We start from the raw sequence: 19,831 nt of genomic DNA, 5'->3' as shown, positions 1-19,831 counted from the left end.
CTGTTATGACATATCTTAAATTAAAATATGTGCAATCAAATATAATATAGTATAATAATAATATAATATAATACATTTTTGGATGCAGAAACCCATGGGAAGAGATTCATCTGAAAGATACAATTATTCATTCCATAACTTATACTATTTACATATTTAACTGGCCATCTTTTACGTGAAGATATGTCATTTTGAACTGAAATGTAACGATTTCACTCAGTTAACACTGGTTTTAATGAAAGTACACCTAATTCATGGAAATATTAAATAATAACCCCATTAATTACAGTAGATATTAAATTTAAAAATAACAACACTAGTAACAACATGCCACGTGGATCAATCTGTGCTAGTTCTGGGTGGGTCATCTTACCCCAAGGGTCTAATTTTATCCTTTTACTTAAAAAAAAAAAAAAAAAGTCACACCAACAAAGTTAACGTACAATACACTTGTAGGCTTTCATCTTCAAGTGTTTTTTGCTGTCATTTCATATTGTATTTAGATTTACAGTAGGCTAATATTTTCAAAGAATGCATTAAAAATCTACAGTAACATACTGTATGCAGATTGTACAGTATAAGGAACTGTTGAGAATACAGTAATACTGTGAAAACAACAAAAATCATTTACACTGTACAGTCTTCAAAGGAGTGGAAACAGTAGAAATCAGGATTAGGCATAAAACAATAAAACTCATTCATAAATGTGGCAATTGGCTGATAATTAAACAAACAGTTTTAGTGTACAGATATAGTGTAAACTACTTCTGTTAATACAAATGAAGATATTTTAGTTAATTCCAGATGAAGGATGAAGATCCTGAACTACAAAAGTAAAAAAGTTTTTGCATAAACATTGAGGTATTTACATTATAAACATATGCAGTAAGACTGTTTACACTGATGGCACAAGCTGGCCTTCAGCTAAACCCACCAAACCATCCACCCACACACTCAATGCACGTAAGCCCCCCATACATTCTAGAAAAAAAATAAAAAAGGTTGTACCATAAGCTGGTGCGGTACCTTTTCAGATGGTACAAATATGTACCATTAAGGTATGTACACTTTATCTACCAATATGTACCTTTAAAGTATTTCTATGCACCCTAGCCTTGGGCCAATAGCCTTAAGGCCAATTCACACCGCACAGACAAACGCCAACAAACTCCATCAAATAAGTTGGCCCAAGATGGTCGTTGGTTTTAGAATCTTATGAAAAATAACGGTCATGTTCACACTGCACCAACAGACACCGACCAACTCGCACTGACTGGGGAGAAAATGGATGATCCTATATCTATAAGCATGTTCAGTCGGGTGAAAACAAAACTCCAACAAACTCCAACCAATGTCAACCAACGCCAACAGGGGTAACAGACTGATCCAACAAACTCCAACAGACTAGTTTGTTGGCGTTTGTCTGTGCGGAGTGAATTGGCCTTCAGAAATGAACACAGAACATCTCACTTAGATTCAGCACTGAGCTGGAAAGTGTCACAGAGCATGAAGAACCTAGTGTTTATTCTGCTTTCTGCAAACAAACAAATATACATTAAATATGTGCCATGCAAAATGCACAAGAATTAGAATAATTAATTTTAAAGGTAATGCATTTAACAGTGATTTGCATTTACATTAAAATTTTATTTGCAATTATATTTGTGATGTTACATTCTGTTTTTGTCTACACAAAGAAAGTCGTCTGTGTTCAAAACAATAGTGGCCCACTTGACTTTTATTGTATGGACAAAAACATTTATGAAAATATCTTCACGGGGAAAGAAGGTCATACAGGTTTCTAAGAGCATGATGGTGAGTAAACGATAACAGAATGACCATTTTTGGGTGAACTATCCCTTTAAGAGAATGGAAACTTGGTGTGTGTTATGTGGCTTCGCATTTCCTTCATCTCTCAGTACAAACCACATCCTCTGAACTTGTCACGAAAAACCATAGTCCCATCACACAATGAGACATTGTCAGAAAACACTGAAATCAAATTATACCATTTTTTTTTTTTTTGCAAAACAATTCAAATTATTATTTTTTAATGATTTTACATTACACAATGTACCCAATGTGTCACACATATGAACCAATTTAAAAATTAGTTATTTTTTTATTTATTTATTTTGCACATTTGCTAGACTTTGCACCAATGCTTATCCTAGGGGGGAAAAGAAAAAGAAAAAAAAAAGACAAAGAATGAAAATATATAAATAGCAAAATTTATATGCACACAAGGTGAAGGGGGACACCTGGGTTTTCAGGCATTTGACGTTCAGTAGTTGCACAGCACTTTTACTTCCTTTGTTATGAAATAAAACTCCCATTGAGGTCAGCTGAACAAAGATTTTGGCAGCTGCAGTTTTCAAGGTGATTAAGATAAAGCACATATTATTAACTAAAGTGTACATAATAGTACCTAAATGGTACATAATACTTATTTGAAAACGTAAAGCCCCAGTGACTGATTTTGTACCTTTTTTCTGAGAGTGCAGAACATTTGCTGCAAAGAAAGAGCATCAAGTTCAAAGGTTTTTGTGAAAGGTAAAAATACGTCCAAATTACATTCATATACAAATAAGCTTTAGCTCAAAGAAAACATGTATCTATGTCTTGGACTGCGGTTGTGATATTTGCACAAAGTCAGCTGAACATGAAATCAGTTATGCAAATCGTGCTATCATAATTTCTAATTTACATTTCTCAGGCTGATAACAAAACAAAATAGATTTATGTGGAATTTGAAGCTGCAGTTGAATCCGCTTCAACTGAAATTATGCAAATTCTTATAACCTAGAGAGAAATTGTTGTGTTGTTTTAACTGATATTTGGTTAAATGCCTGAAATAAGGTTGAGCTCAGCTATTTATTTATTTATTTTTTTTATGTTTTATTCCACGACATAACAATAAACAAGTGTTCAAATTGGACTAAACCCATGCAGGGGAACCAGGGTGATGCTTACTTCTGGTTTGGCCAAAACACGTCATCACTGCAACACTCTCTACAAACAAGAAAAAGGAACTCTACCTTGATGACCATGTGATAGGAAGTGACCAACAAAAACACATTTAATGCTACCTAGACCTCAAAGGGGAAGAAAAGCTTTATTTACACAATCAATTCATTTACGTTTCTCTTTAATGTGCTTTATATTATGTATCTTACTATTTTATATTGATTAGCAGATGTAATGCATATGAGGTTAGAGTAGAAAACATCACCCCCTGGTGTCTCTTCATGTCTTGTCTTACTGAGCTCTTCCAGATGTGATATCATAAAGCACTACTGCAACAGTAGCCACGCCCACCAGAGCAGAGATGACCAATCGGATCACAGCTTCAGTAGAACCACAAAACTGAACAGAGTCTGAAACAGAAGAACAAGGAAACATTAGTGCACTTTGATTCGTTCAGGTCTGTAAAGTACATTTACTGCTGATATACCTGCACATGACTGAAAGAGATCTGTCCTTTCAGTGCAACTTCATTCAAATGCTATGAACTGCACATTTAGAAAGAAAATGTGTTGAAAATGTTGCTGCTGACCTGAACATGGCTGACAGAGATCAGTGATGTTGAGGTGTTTAGTCCGGTTGGTGAATGAATACGCCACAACACAGCTGTAGGTGTTTTTCTCCTGATATTCCACCTCCAGAGGAAGAGAGAGACTGATGCTGAGATCAGACACACTGATGCTGGACAATAAACTGTTTCCTTTGAACCAGGAGAGAGTCACATGACTCACATTCAACACTGAACACAGCAGTGAACAATACTGACCTGATGATATTTCTGGTGATGAACGATGAGAAGAGTCTCTGGTGATGACAGGAACAGGCAGAAGAGCTGGAGAACATAAGGGAACCAAATATTATTTTAGGACCACAAAATATTGATCATGACATTTCTAGATATAATTAATATTTGTAGATATTGGCTGTTTATTAGTACTTATAAAGCAAATATTAATGCCTTATTCTGCATGACCATATTCTACTACAATAACTAACTTACTTATATTAAGCATTAAATTAGGAGTTTATTAATGTAAAACTCTTAGCTAATAGTGAATATAATATTATACATATACACAAAATAAAGCACAAATGTTGTAATTCCCTTCAAGGGATAGTTCACCCAAAAATGGAAATACTGTCATCACTTTCAAATTGTTTCAAACCTTTATGAGTTTCTTTCTTCTGTTGGACATAAAAAGAAGATCATTATTTTGAATAATGTGGGTAACCAAACAGTTGCTGGTCATTTTCCATAATAAAAGAACAGAGCTTTTATGCATATTTTGTAACTTAACATCTTTAGTAAATATCTAAAATACATATAAATCATAATCAATTTACTCACCATAGACAGTAACACTGAATCTCTTGTATGAAGTTCCTCTGTTGCTGATGATCTGTAGTTTATAAAGTCCAGTGTGTTCAGTTCTGATGTTTCTGATGATCAGAGATCCAGTTTGTCTGTCCATCTGGAGTCTTTTCTCAAATGTTGTATTAGTGGCATCTATATAGATGTTCTGTCTGTGGATCTCAGCTATACGAGTCTCTTGAGGTCCAAACATCCACAGTATCTGATCATCACGCTGCATTTTAACATCAGTGTTTAGAGCGACAGAATCTCCCTCAGTCACTGATGCTGACTTTATAACATCTGTATCACCAAACACTCCTGAAAATCATATAAATGCAATATACTGTAATTATTAGACAACAAAACTAATTAATTTCATAGAGATTGACTATTAAAACGTGTGTGAGTTTTGTGTTTTACTAATCACATTTGCTGATTGAAAGAGTTACTCACCAGACAGGACAAACAGGATCAGAGCACACAGATGAGAAATCATCATTCTGGATCTAAAAACTCTCATTTCAGATATTTATCAAAGGCATTTTTCAGTCTAACAGGTTTTCAGAAGGTTACTTTATGGTTGTAAGAAAAAACTGCACAATATCTCACACTTGCATGAACATGAACACACTTCATCTAACACTGTGTGCTTCAGTTAAACCACATTCTCACAGCTCAGACGCCACATTTACTGACCTCAGTATCACAAGTTCTGACTTCTGCCAGTTCACAGAGTTTAATGCAGTGTCAAAGTTTAATGCATTCTTTATTTTCTTCTTAAATTACATTAACAAATATTCCATCACAGCATCATAAACTGTACGTCTAACACTCTCAGGAACATGAACACAAACACTCGTCGTCTAACATCGAGTGAATTCACAGTCAGCTCAGACGCCACATTTACTGACCTCAATAACAGAAGATCTGACTCCAAAACATCTCATGAACGTGCTGCTTCACACAAAATGCAATCACAAATCTCTTTCAAATATTATGACAATAATTTATTGAAATGAAATAATGTTCTAAATGAGAAAATACTGAATGAACTTTAAATAATGTCTAATTACATTGTAAAATATCCACATATGAATCAAATGCTTATTAATTTTAAACACCATTGTGTGTCTATGACACTGTTTTAGCACAACTTCAAGTTTTAGTACGCAAGTGGGCAGATTCACGGACAATCAACTTCAAGTTATATGTTGAACACATTTCTGTTTAAAAATATTAATATCCAACAATATAACAAATATTATAAAATTATTTTTATTTCTATAAATCTTTAACCTTATTAAAATGATTTTTGCTCTTTTAGATATTTAGTGATTTATCAAAGTGTATGTGAATGATAAACTATATTTATTATAAGTCATGTTGCAGTCCAGTTGAGTTTAATGCAGATGGACATGAAGTTAACATTCATCATGACTGTGAAATGAAATTAATTAATCATAAATCAGTCGTGATGAGTTGTGGTGTATTGTGGGTGATGATCAGTGATCTGCAGACGGTAGATGATCTGTGTGTATTCTGACAGACTTTTCTCATCTACAAACACAAACACATGCAGATGTTGAATGTACTGTATTTAACATCAGGTGCTGCTTTCTGTAGTTTCTCAAGTATACATTACATTGTAAATTACAGAATAAGTAAACTTTTCATTTTAAAACTAATAAAAGTGTTAAAACATCAACTATGGCTCTTAGTTTTATAACTATTTTGCACATATTGTAGTAATACTTGCCCTTTGGTTTTTCTTGGTTGCATTTCCTGCAGCAGCAGTAAAACACACATGAAGAAATGAACAACAGCAGCAGCAGCACACAAACACTTATAAGTGGCATGAAATATAAACGCTGGACGTTTTCTGTAATAGACAGAGACAATGGTCAGTCCTTTTAATGCAACTTCATCCAGATTCTATGTACTGCACAATTAGAAAGCTTATATGTTAAAAAAAATTAAATAAAAATAAATAAATAAAATTGTTGCTGCTGACCTGAACATGGCCGACAGAGATCAGTGATGCAGTGATGTTTAGTCTGGTTATTGAATGAATACGCCACAACACAGCTGTATGAATCATCCAGACACTCAATCTCCAGAGGAAGAGAGAGACTGATGCAGAGATCAGACACACTGATGCTGGACAATAAACTGTTTCCTTTGTACCAGGAGAGAGTCACATGACTCACATTCAACACTGAACACAGCAGCGAACAATTCTGACCTGATGATATTTCTGATACTGAAGGGTTTTGAGGAGAAACACTGATGACAGGAACAGTCAAAAGAGCTAAGAAACACAAAAACAATTCAGGAAAAAAGATGTGTGTAAAGATGCTTAATATTCAGATCAATAAATAACAATTGCATATCCAGATGCTCCAGAACAAATTTTTCATGCATGGGCAAAGGCATCTTGATGCAGCAGCATATAATATAAAAAACAAATGTATAAATTTCTTATTAAACAATTATCATTAAACCAATTCCTGAGACTAACGGCCTTCACTATCCCACATAGACAGTAATAAAAATAATAAAAATATTTATTCAGTTTACTCACCATAGACAGCAAGATTGAAGCTCTTGTGTTTGATTCCTCCATTGATGATCTGTACTTTATAAAGTCCAGAGTGTAATTTGTTGATGTTTGTGATGGTCAGAGATCCCGTCTGCTCATCTATCTTCAGTCTGTCTCTGAATCTCTCATTAGTCTCTTTATAATCATATATAGAGATGGTCTGTTTATAGATTTCAGCGATACGAGTCTCTGAATTTTGGAGTTTAAACATCCACAGTATATTATCATCTCTCTGTATTTCAGTAACATCAGTGTTTAAAGTGACAGAATCTCCCTCCATCACTGATATCATCTCATATGTTTCATCTGTATAAACTCCAGACACACCTGAAACGAAACCGTCAACAACAACAAATCACAGATTTTAATCTCAGATATCTTTCAGAGTTTAATAATTTATACAGTGTGCTGTAAAACTTGCTTTTGTAAAACTGAATGCATTTGGGGGATGATTTTTTACATTTTTACATTTAATGAACATATTTAAACAATATGTTGATAATCATTTTAAAGCCCTTTAGAAATTTAATAAACAAAGAAGACTATAATGAATGTATAACAATACATAATGTATGACAGAGGTCGGTAACACTTTATTTCGATAGTCCACTTTAGACATTCTACTAACAGTAAGTAACTCTGCAACTACATGTCAACTAGCAGTCATTAGAGTATTAGTAGACTGTCTGTTTAATATCTTCTAACACTTTATTTTGATGGGTCCACAACATACAACATACTGAATATTAGAAACTTTGCAAGTATATGTCAACTTATTCTACTAACAATAAACCTACCCTACTGAGAGTTAGTAGACATGTAGTTGCAAATTAATGAGAATTAGATGACATGTAGTTACAAAGTTACTTATAGTTAGTAGAATGTCTAAAGTGGACTTTCGAAATAAAGTGTAACCCAGAGGTCCACTTTGCATTCACTGTTTAACTTAATTGATGTAGGTTTATCAGATACATCAATTTAATTTAAATTAAATTAAATCTACTTACATTTTGTGAAAAAAATCCACAGACAGAAAACAGCAGCGTTTGATACCGTATTCCTCCAACTGTGTCTGAAAACTTCAAACTCCTGTGGCGTGAACAGCAGAAATTCAAGAAATAATCCAGCTATGCACTGCTTTCTTAAACTCTCAAGCTAAAATGTAAAATCATCCTTATTGTTGAATCTTGAACATGTAAAGTGTGTAGAACACACTGGACGTCAAAGATTGAGTCCATAAAGTGATACTGACCTAAATAAAGCACAAAACGGCAAACCTCACTGAAACGCTCAACCTGAGCTGCTAGTGTGCCAAAGTGCACGAAGAGCCTCATGTGATTAAAAAAAACAACAACCTGACAATAGATGCAGTTTCCTTTGAAAGTGCGATATAATGGTATACACTTCTGACTTTTGATTTCAGAGGTTTCTCTTCTTTCTCTCTCTCTCAGAAAACAGTATCATGTATTTTAATACAAAGCTCTCTAGGAAGTCAAACTTTTCCACATGAGCTCTTGTCAACCGCTATCTGAGTTTTTCTGCAGCTCTCACCCATCTCACTTACAAATATAGTAAAATAATCTGTACAGATAGAACGATTCAGAATAAAATTGTATTTATTTCAAATACATAAACCATCTGTGCATATAAAAATGTACAAAAAGTAAAGAAGAGCTCATGTGAATAAAAAAGTGAGGAGCCATTAGAACCTATTAATATACTGCCAAAGCGCTTGATTACTTCATTATATAGTCTGATAACTCACACACTTTCACAAAACATTTTATACATATTTATAATTTATATTAAGTTACATTAGTGTACTGCTTTAGTTTACATAATAAGTATATAAGAAGTACGTAAGTGCATGTACAAAAATATGTAACTTTTGTTTTTTTTGTTATTAAAAAACAAATAAGCAAGCCTTGCCCAGGGGCCTGTACCATGAAGCCGGTTTAGCTGGCTAGCCAGGTAAGTTTCACTTTAGTTTGCCCCAACTCTGGGTTTTAGGTACCATGAAAGTGGTTTGGCTTTTAGCAGTGTTCATCGCCATAGTAACTTACGCTCCACAGCTAACCTGCTCCGGGGCAGGTTATGTTCTGGTTTAGAGAGCTCAAACCCAAATTTGGCCAATCAGCTTCAAGCAAAGTGACGCAATAAAGCCACTCCTCCAGTTTCTCTTACTCCAAATTAAAGGACGCTACATAATAAAACATTTTTAAAGATAAAATCATCTGATTTTTTAGAGATGATTATTTTTAATAATTATTTATATTATTTATATAATTATTATACCCTTAATTCATTACACAAGCCAGCTTAGTTTAATAGTAATTATTAAGCTTTTATTTAAAATCAATGTAAACATATAGATAATATGCAATATAAATAAGTTTTAGAATCAATAGCTTTAAGCATGACTACATATGAGCTTAAATTAAGTGTTTTTATACCTATAAATATTATCAACTCTATAAACTAACTTTACAACTTTTACTTGCACTTATATAGTAAGATGTTTTCTTTAAGTTTTCCTCTTTCATGGATAGATCGTTTCATGATTGTGCTGTGTAAATGTGTTTAAATTCTTCAAATTGTCCAATCTTTTAATCTTCGCACTGACTCTCTCACAAGAAGTGAATCATAGTTTTAAGGCATGTGATTGGCTGCTCATTACTGATGTCACACTTTCATGTGCACGTGCTCCATTAACTCAGGATCAAGCCTGAGTTGACAGAGAAAGTTGATGATCAGCTTCATGGTACCAACAAAGCCGGATTGGACTGGTTTGGTTTTGTCAACTCAAAACTAACCCTGTAACCCTAAAATCCAAGATGGCGGCGTGCTCAGACGCAGCGGCTTCTCCGGGTCCCAAAGACGGTGCTTTTATGTCTTTTAATGTCATCTGTTCGTCTCCAAACAATGTCAATTTACCGCTAATTCATCGGGAGATCACTCCGGGATACATCTATGATCGCCAAAGCCTTTTGGATATCGACAACACATACAAACACAAACTCTCACTGGCGGCTACTGAGAAGCTACGAGGCCTTTGTTTACTGCTGGAGCCGGACCTCGAGACCGTGGCCTCGCCTACTGACGCTACCCGCACAAGGCGGCGTCGCAAGCGGTGTGAGAGAGGACGGAAGCGCGGTAGCGCGGAGGTATCTGAGCCAGGCTAAGGGCTAACCCCACAAGACCGGCTCTTCCAACACTCATGCTCTCAAACGTTCGCTCTCTGGAAAACAAACTGGACTTAATTCAACTCAGTCGGTCTACACAGCATGAGGCAAGGGATTGTTGTGTGTCTGTTTTCACTGAAACATGGCTAAATGACAACATCCCGGACTCCGCCATTCAGCTACACGGGCTAACCTGCTACCGAGCGGACAGAGATTCATCACTGTCTGGTAAGACTCGCGGCGGTGGCTTGTGTGTGTATATCAACAAAGAATGGTGTAACAATGCTGCGTTAGTATCAAAACACTGTTCGTCGCTGGTGGAGTTTATGTTTGTGAAGTGTCGACCGTTCTATCTGCCGCGGGAGTTCACGGCCACTGTTATTGTCGCGGTTTACATCCCCCCGTGTGCAAACGCTAAGGACGCGCTTCGTGAACTGTACAGCGCCATCAGCGAACAACAAACAAATAACCCCGACGGCTTTTTCATCATAGCCGGTGACTTCAACCACGCAAACTTAAAGACAGTTTTGCCAAAGTTCTACCAACATGTGGACTTTGCAACAAGGGGAAATAACACACTGGACTTTGTTTACACAACAGTTAAGAGCGCATACAAAGCCGAACCCCGCCCCCACCTCGGGTACTCGGACCACATCTCTGTTATGTTAATCCCAGCATACAGACCACTTCTCAAACTCGCCAAACCGGTTCAAAAACAGATCACGGTATGGCCAGAAAATGCTACCTCAGCACTGCAGGACTGCTTCCAGGACACAGACTGGAACATGTTTAAAGAGGCGTCCACCTACAACAACCACACAGACCTGCAGGAGTACACTGAAACTGTGACTGCTTACATCAAAAAGTGCACTGATGATGTGACAGTGACCAAGACCATCACCACACGCGCCAACCAGAAGCCATGGATGACAGCAGAGGTTCGCGGGCTGCTAAAGACCAGAGATGAAGCTTTCCGATCAGGAGATAAAGCAGCCCTCAAAACAGCAAGAGCCAATCTGTCCCGCAGCATCAAAAATGGAAAACGGTCATATGCTCAAAAAATCAACAATCAATTCACAGACAGCAGAGACACACGGAGTCTGTGGCAAGCCATTCAGACCATCACAGACTACAAGCCCCCGCCACAGGTCTGTGATGATGACACATCCCTCCCAGATACACTCAACCACTTTTATTCACGGTTTGAAATCGCAGAATGACACACCTGCACAAAAACTGCCCACACCTCCCAACGACCAGGCGCTCTGTCTGTCTCCAGCCGACGTAAGGAAGACCCTATCTAGGATCAACCCACGCAAGGCTGCGGGTCCCGACAACATACCTGGCCGTGTACTGAAAGACTGTGCTGTACAGCTGACAGATATCCTAACAGATATCTTCAACACCTCGCTGAGCCAGGCAGTCGTCCCCACATGTCTCAAATCCACAACAATCATACCGGTACCAAAGAAATCACCTGTGTCCTGTCTAAATGACTACCGTCCCATAGCACTGACTCCAATCATAACGAAGTGCTTTGAGAGGTTAGTCATGCACAACATCAAAACCAGCCTCCCCAACACACTCGATCCGCTCCAGTTTGCATACCGTCCAAACCGCTCTACGGATGATGCAATCTTCTCCACCCTCCACCTGGCTCTTACCCACCTAGAAAACAAAGACTCTTATGTTAGAATGCTGTTCATTGACTTCAGCTCAGCATTCAACACAATAATCCCACAACAGCTCATCAACAAACTAAACCTGCTGGGCCTTAACAACTCCCTCTGTAATTGGATTCTGGACTTTCTAACCGGAAGACCTCAGTCAGTCCGTGTCGGCCACAACACCTCGAGCACTACCACACTGAACACAGGTGCCCCACAAGGCTGTGTGCTCAGCCCACTGCTCTTCACGCTGCTGACCCACGACTGCACTGCCAAGTCCAGCTCCAACCACATCATCAAGTTCGCTGATGACACAACAGTGGTAGGTCTCATCAGCAACAACGATGAAACGCACTACAGAGAGGAAGTGGCACAGCTGGCGAAATGGTGTGGCACTAACAACCTGTCCCTCAATGTGAGTAAGACAAAGGAGGTTGTGATGGACTTCAGAAGGAACTCTGTTGACCACGCCCCACTGACCATCGACAGCTCGCCTGTGGAGAGAGTCAGCAGCACTAAATTCCTGGGGGTGCACATCACAGAGGATCTCACCTGGACCACCAACACCATGTCACTCTCCAAGAAGGCACAACAGCGCCTACACTTTCTCCGCCGGCTGAAAAGAGCAAGTCTCCCTCCACCCATCCTCACCACTTTCTACAGGGGCACCATTGAGAGTGTGCTGACCAGCTGCATCACTGTCTGGTACGGGAACTGTACCGCAGCAGACCGCAAGACCCTCCAGCGGACAGTGAACACAGCTGCAAGGATCATCGGTGCCCCTCTCCCCTCCATCCTGGACATTTTCCTCACACGATGCTCCAGCAAAGCCAACAGTATCGTGAAGGACTCCACACATCCCTCCCACAGTCTCTTCCAGCTCCTACCATCAGGAAGACGGTACCGGAGCATCAGAGCCCACTCTGCCAGGCTGCTCAACAGCTTTTTCCCCCAGGCTGTGAGAGCCCTGAACTCAAATCACCCCGCCCCTCTCTGAACCCCCAAACCCCCTACCTCCTGTAACATGGCCCATCTGAAACTTATGGAACTTTTTTGTGCAATCGAAGTGTGCTACACACAGGTGAGTGGGCCTGTACAAACACACTGTCCTCCTCTATGCGCACTAGTCACTTTTCACACACACTGCTGTGTGTATACATATCCCACAAAAGACTCAGTAATATACGTATGTTTACATGCTCATGCACTACAAATCATCCTGCACTGTTCCCCAGCCAGCTACTGACTCACAATGTTTCTCTTCGCACATGTACAGTATTTATATGAAGCACTCGTATAGTTTGTATTGTTTGTATTTTTTAGTTTATGTATAGGTAAAACATTTTTTTTTATATATATATATAGTATATTTATAGTCAAATCTATCAGTAGGATAGTTGTGTATAGGTTATATTGTTTTTACTTCATTGCTGTATGCCTGTATTTATGTAGCACCATGGTCCTGTGAGGCACGACATTTCGTTCCACTGTATGCCCCCGCATGTAGCGGAATGACAATAAAGCTCAACTTGACTTGACTTGACTTGTTCAGCCACCATCATGGTACAGGCCCCAGGTCACAGAAAGCAATGAAAAAGCAACATAATGCATTACTTTCCATAAAAAGTAATTAAGTAATGCAATTAGTTACTTTATGAAGTAACGTATTGTAATGCATTAATTTTAAAAATAACTTTCCCCAACTCTGGGCACAAATATGTGACGATATGAATTCAACAACCTGGCTTTGATTTGGTGAACCATAAACAAGCATCTAATAGTTTTTAACTGATTCCCAGTCAGTTTTATAATGCAAGCTCATTTATAATTAATTTAATGAATTTTAATACTTATGTGTGTATAATATAAGGAGAATGACACTTAATTGCTTTTAATTAGCCCTGCCTAATAACTCACAAAACAATCAAATTCATAAAACACAAATTTTACAGAACCTTCATATTTAATTGTATTGAATTAATAGTAGATCACATTTAAAAGATTACACTTTCATGAGAACATTTGCAATTGTTTTGTAAAAGTTGTCATTATACATGTTTGACCGCTTCGAAACAGTGACTCATTTCACAAAGCAATTGGTTCAGTTGATTCAGAACTTCTAAAAGCTTTGTTTCTCCCATCACTGCTCCAGCTGCTGTCATATACAGGAAAAGGAACTAGCTGTTTATGCTCACGAACAATGCATTTAATGCTCCTTCATGGACCACAAGGGGGCAGCTTTATTTATTCATTCCCTACTTTCATTTTAAATAGGCTTTATATTCAAATAAACAAAATGCACAAACATATCAGATTTTATTTGTGCATTTATTTATTTTGGAGCTTTATTTTTTAACAGAGAAAATGAAAAAAAAGTTATGTTATTAGATTTATTTTATTTGATTTATTTTTATTTATTATTATCTTGCTCTTGTGTTGATTGTGAGGATTAGATTATTAATTAAATATTAAAATAATTAAAGGTTTTCCATTATCTGATTTTGTTAGTCACGGTATATTTTGCAACAAAGGCCTTTCTTTTTTTTTTGCACTTAAATGTGGTTTCATAGAGGTGAATGAAACATCAGTGATCCGTTTTTTTCTCCTCTCTTCTGTCTTCTGTCTCTTCTGTCTAACACAGAATTATTTTTTAAAGATTGTTTCTGCTTCTTCCTATACTTTTATATAACATTGTATATTTTAAATAATGCAAATGAAGAAAAAGAAATAGTGTTGTGACACGGTTGCTGATCACAACAGAGACTCAAATCCAAATACAACCCAAAATGAACTCAAAACCGTTGATTGTGAAAGTTTTTTTCTTTTCTTTTTTTACACCTTGGCATCAAATTTAAAGGGATAGTTCACCCAAAAATGAAAATTTGATGTTTATCTGCTTACCCCCAGGGCATCCAAGATGTAGGTGACTTTGTTTCTTCAGTAGAACACAAACAAAGATTTTTAACTCAAACCGTTGCAGTCTGTCAGTCATATAATGGCAGTCAATGGGCACAGAATCTTTGAGAGAAAAAAAAAACATGCACAGACATATTCAAATTAAACCTTGCAGCTCGTGACGATACATTGATGTCCTAAGACGCGAAACGATTGGTTTGTGCGAGAAACTGAACAGTATTTATATAATTTTTTACCTCTGATACAGGCAATGTCCAACTCTCCTGAGCTCATCCACAACATCCGGCACGTGACGCGTCAATGGCTCTGGAACATAGATATATATATATATATATATATATATATATATATACATACATAGATCCTTACGTATCGCAGCCCATAGAAACAGTCGCTAATGAGGCATCTATGTATATATATCTATGTGCCAGAGCAGGTTGACGCGTCACGCGCCGGATGTTGTGACAGTCGGACATTGAGGTTTATCAGAGGTAAAAAAAAATGATATAAATACCGTTCAGTTTCTCGCACAAACCGATCGTTTCATGTCTTAGGACATCAATGTACCGTCACAAGCTGCAAGGTTTAATTTGGATTTGTCTGTGCATGTTTTTTTCTCTCTCAAAGATTGTGTGCCCATTGACTGGCATTATAGGACTAACAGACTACAATGGTTTGAGTTAAAAATCTTTGTTTGTGTTCTACTGAAGAAACAAAGTCACCTACATCTTGGATGCCCTGGGGGTAACCAGATAAACATCAAATTTTCATTTTTGGGTGAACTATCCCTTTAAGACATTTTGTATTAACCCTTTCACACGTGAGTTTAAAATATTCTATCTGAGCCCCCGGCGTGAGTTTTTTTAGGCGACCGTTATTTTAGAACTTATAGCCGTATTGTTTCCATGGCGACGCGTCATGCTTGTCATGTGACACACCGCAGCCGTAATAGCGCTGTATGACACATGGATTGCTTTTATTTCGTTTTTCCTTTTTTTATTATTAATATTCACAAACATACTCGCTATATTATTAAATATCTGATATTCCGATTCTGAAATATATGCAAGTAAATGTGTTTGGTTGTTTAAACACGTTTATAATGATCGTGTTAGTTGATCTATACCGGGTGATGGGCGCCGCCATGTTTGCTCGCGCTGAATCCAGCTGTGGGATTTACAACACGTAAATTCATCCTCTCCTCCCGAAACACGTTAAAGTAAGTCTCCAGTAAACTGGGAGAAGAGCAGAGTAAACTTTAAAGTATCTACACAATCTGTATATGATATCAATAAAAACATGTGGTCAGATTATATTTGTAAGGATCATTATTGCTGCTTCCATAGACATCAGTGCATATTTTACAAACTATAAATGTATGGTTTTGCTAGTACTTATGTGTATTATAATGTCTGAAATCTAAAATAAGCATTATATGGTTGAAAACACTGAATAAGTGATAATATTACAAGCGCTCGCGCGTCTGATCTGGCTCCGCGCCAGAAAGCAGATTTGAATTTCAGCAGTTGATGACGTGACTCACTGAAAGTTCCAATCACACTGGTGTGATCGTACGCGTTAAAGGGTTAATACATATGTTGTTAGATTTGAAAACACCGCCCCCTGGTGTTATGCTCTGTTTTACTGAACTCTTCCGGATCTGAAGTCATAAACTGCAGCAGCAACTGCAGCCACGCCCACCAGAGCAGAGAGAACCAATCGGATCACAGCTTCAGTAGAACCACAATACTGAACAGAGTCTGAGGAAAGAAACAGAAGAACATGGAAACATTAGAGTGCATTTTAACCCTTTCAGGTCTGTAAAGAGCACTAACATTATCACTGCTATACCTGGACACATGTGACAGAGTTGACTGATGTCCAGATGTGTGGTCTGGTTGTTGATGGGATTGTTGATCACACAGCTGTAGGTGTTGTTATCCTGATATTCCACCTCCAGAGGAAGAGAGAGACTGATGCTGAGATCAGACACACTGATGCTGGACAATAAACTGTTTCCTTTGAACCAGGAGAGAGTCACATGACTCACATTCAACACTGAACACAGCAGTGAACAATTCTGAACTGATGATCTTTCAGATGAAGAACATTGTGAAGAGTTTGTAGTGATGACAGGAACAGGCAGATAAGCTGGAAAATAATTAAGGAAAGAAACATTATTATCCAGATTCTCAAAAATATATTTAACAAAATAGTAAGTCAAATTCTAACTATGTGTGCATATAGAAATTGGAAAATGAATGGTTCTAAAGGAAGATGAAACAATAGCACAAACAGACAAGGTTTCTCACATTCACAAACTGTGTAATATTAAAATTAGATTATTAGAGTATTACTTTCCTCACCGTAGACACTGACACTGAATCTCTTGTCTGAGTTTCCTCTGGTGCTGATGATCAGTAGTTTATAAAGTCCAGTGTGTTCAGTTCTGATGTTTCTGATGATCAGAGATCCAGTTTGATTGTCCATCTGCAGTTTGTCTCCAAATATCTCATTACTTTCATACATAAACATGTTCTGGTTATATATTTCAGCAATGCGAGTCTCTTGTGGTCCAAACATCCACAATAACATATCTTTACTCTGTACTTTAATATCAGTATTAAGCGTGATAGAATCTCCCTCAGTCACCGATACTGACTTCATTTCATCGCCAAACACACCTGAAATACATATAAAACACAGTATATTATTATCAGACTAAGACATAATATAATTACCAGATCTAACAAATATTTATTTTACATATAAAGTACACACACTGCTCTAAATCTTCATTCTGTTAATGCTTGACAGCGAGGTGAAAAAAAAAAAAAAAACGTTTTGCAAATACAAAATTCAGAATATTTAGTGATTAAAAAAAAATATACTGAAAAGTTACTTACAGCACAGGATAAACAGGAACAGAGTGCCCAGATGAGAGAGTATCATTCTGGATCTGGAAACTCTCATTTCAGATATATTTCACAGGTTTGAGTCTAACAGGTTCTCAGAAGAATTATTTGTGGTTGTGAGAAGAAACTGGCCCCTCATACTCTCAAGAACACACAAACACACCGTCTATCATTGTGTGCCTTATCTGAACATCCTCTCAGCATTTCAAACCACACGCATTCAGCTCATTTACTGACCGCAGTAACACAAGGTCTGACTCCAAAACATGGTTCATTTCCTGAAATGAAATATTTTACACAATATGTCAAAATATATTAAAAATATTAATCCTCTACCTGAGAGAAACTTCATAACGCATTAAAATATCATAACACACCCACATGAGAAACCATTGTGACTAGTATAAATGTATATTTCATTGAATTAAATGCAGTTCCTATTTTATATATGTTAATAAAGCTGTGGTATTGTTTTTATTTTAGGCTTTTGGTGATTCATTATCATTTCATCGGACAAAATGTGTGATTGAACAATAAATTATCTTTATCATCATCAGTTTCACCGTCATGTGCAAATATATCACAGCCCACACAGTTTTGTTCTGATAAGATTCCTGTTGAAGACAGAGAAAAACATGTGGTTTTATGTAGAAACACCTTGTGTGTAAATATAAGCTGACAGGAAGTAGTTAAACAAGAAAAAAGATAAAGGAATATTCATCATAAATGTTAAGTGAAATCTATTGTACTGAATGTGTAATAAGTGAACTATGGCAGATCCCTCATCTGAAGGTGATAGATGATAAATGAGTTTTCTGACATTGTTTTTCTGATCGACACACACAGAGATGTTGAGGGTATTTAACAACAGTTACGCGGATGGCCTGTTCTGAACAGCACATTTAAAAAGAAAACAGGTAGAAAATGTGTCTTATGTATAGCTTAACATGGCCGACAGAGTTCAGTGACGTTGAAATGTTCAGTCTGGTTGCTGATTGAGAATCACTGCAACAATAGAAATGGCCAGAGGAGCTGAAAAACAAGAGGAAAGGACCGCTAATTCTGATAAAGATTGTTAGTGTTTGTAGCAGCCATTTATTAGTTTTGTTGTCCACTAGCTGGCACTGTGTTAGTTTGAAACTAATATCGCTTGTATAGCAACAGGTTTTGACCATAAAAAGGCTGCGTTCCACTCCAGTTTTAGACACACACTTCTCCTCGGGGGAATCCCCGCTGACATTTTGAAGTGCATTCCACTTCGTGAAGTGGACAAGGGAAGATTATATGGACCCTCGACCCGTCGATTTTGTCCGAGGGAGCGAGTCTGCTTCATACACACACTTCAGCCCACTCCATAGACCACAATGCAACACAGTTATGATGTCATCGCAGATAGTGTTTAATTGATCCCCACCCTAAACAACTCTATAATTTTATTTTTTTATTTAATTTTATTTTTTTCATTTATAACAGCCCAAGCATACCTATATAGGCTACATATAGAATGCTGCACCAAACTAATTTGTAAGGGGAAAAATGTACCAAACCAACTCTACAGCAGATTCTAAGTGATCAAGGGCTTAGGATGTTCCAGTTCAGCCAGTTCCAAGGGTTCCTCCAGAAGTGGGTACTAATGCGACGTAATCAACGATTTACTACATCTGAGTAAATGAGACGGAGGGAAGTTTGAAAGTGAAGGGAGTAAAAAAAAAATGGACTGGAATGCAGCCAACGTGTAGAGTGCAAGGAAATAATACACTGTAAAAAATAATTGTAATTTTAACTGTAATTTTTTTTAAAAAAGCTATGAAAAAAAAAACTGTTAATAGGTTAACAGTGAGTTCCTGTACTATATACAGGGAAAAACTGTAAAAGATCTAACCAGACATTTCATGTAATTTTACAGTAAAATGCTGTTAATTGTACAGTTTTTAGAAGTAAAAAAGAACAAATCAATGTATAATTTACAGTCAAAAAACTGTAAACTGATATTCCCAGAATTCCCTGCGTGTCACTCCACATTTGGAAGTATTTTGTTTAAATAATCATGTTTTTTTTTTTTGTTATCAACATTTTTTATTTTTCATACATAACATCCAAAAATTTTAAAATAAATAAAAAATACAAAATAATAATAAAAACAACAACAACAGACACATACTCAATATCTCAAA

At 37.0% G+C, this 19,831-nt stretch overlaps 2 protein-coding genes across 2 annotated transcripts; both read right to left on the bottom strand.

The window, feature by feature from the left end:
* Window positions 1-2,161: 2,161 nt before the first annotated feature.
* Window positions 2,162-4,943, bottom strand: LOC131531111 (uncharacterized). The gene is made up of 4 exons (XM_058761667.1): window positions 4,832-4,943; window positions 4,373-4,696; window positions 3,557-3,856; window positions 2,162-3,377 (listed from the first exon to the last, which is right to left on the bottom strand). Exons 1-4 carry the CDS (start codon window positions 4,896-4,898, stop codon window positions 3,259-3,261), a joined length of 810 nt encoding a protein of 269 aa, XP_058617650.1. The 5' UTR covers window positions 4,899-4,943; the 3' UTR covers window positions 2,162-3,258.
* Window positions 4,944-5,798: 855 nt separating this feature from the next.
* Window positions 5,799-17,802, bottom strand: LOC131531105 (uncharacterized). Its single transcript, XM_058761652.1, has 9 exons — window positions 17,649-17,802; window positions 17,109-17,426; window positions 16,594-16,893; window positions 16,393-16,502; window positions 7,985-8,066; window positions 6,960-7,304; window positions 6,390-6,686; window positions 6,135-6,257; window positions 5,799-5,935 (listed from the first exon to the last, which is right to left on the bottom strand). The coding sequence occupies exons 1-9, from the start codon at window positions 17,713-17,715 to the stop codon at window positions 5,844-5,846; spliced, it is 1,734 nt and encodes a 577-aa protein (XP_058617635.1). The 5' UTR covers window positions 17,716-17,802; the 3' UTR covers window positions 5,799-5,843.
* Between the last annotated feature and the right edge of the window lie 2,029 nt (window positions 17,803-19,831).

This window comes from Onychostoma macrolepis, chromosome 22 (genome assembly GCF_012432095.1).
Source record: "Onychostoma macrolepis isolate SWU-2019 chromosome 22, ASM1243209v1, whole genome shotgun sequence".
Classification (NCBI taxonomy): domain Eukaryota; kingdom Metazoa; phylum Chordata; class Actinopteri; order Cypriniformes; family Cyprinidae; genus Onychostoma; species Onychostoma macrolepis.
Note: the sequence above shows the minus strand (reverse complement) of the source record. Positions and strands in the feature narration are given on the sequence as shown.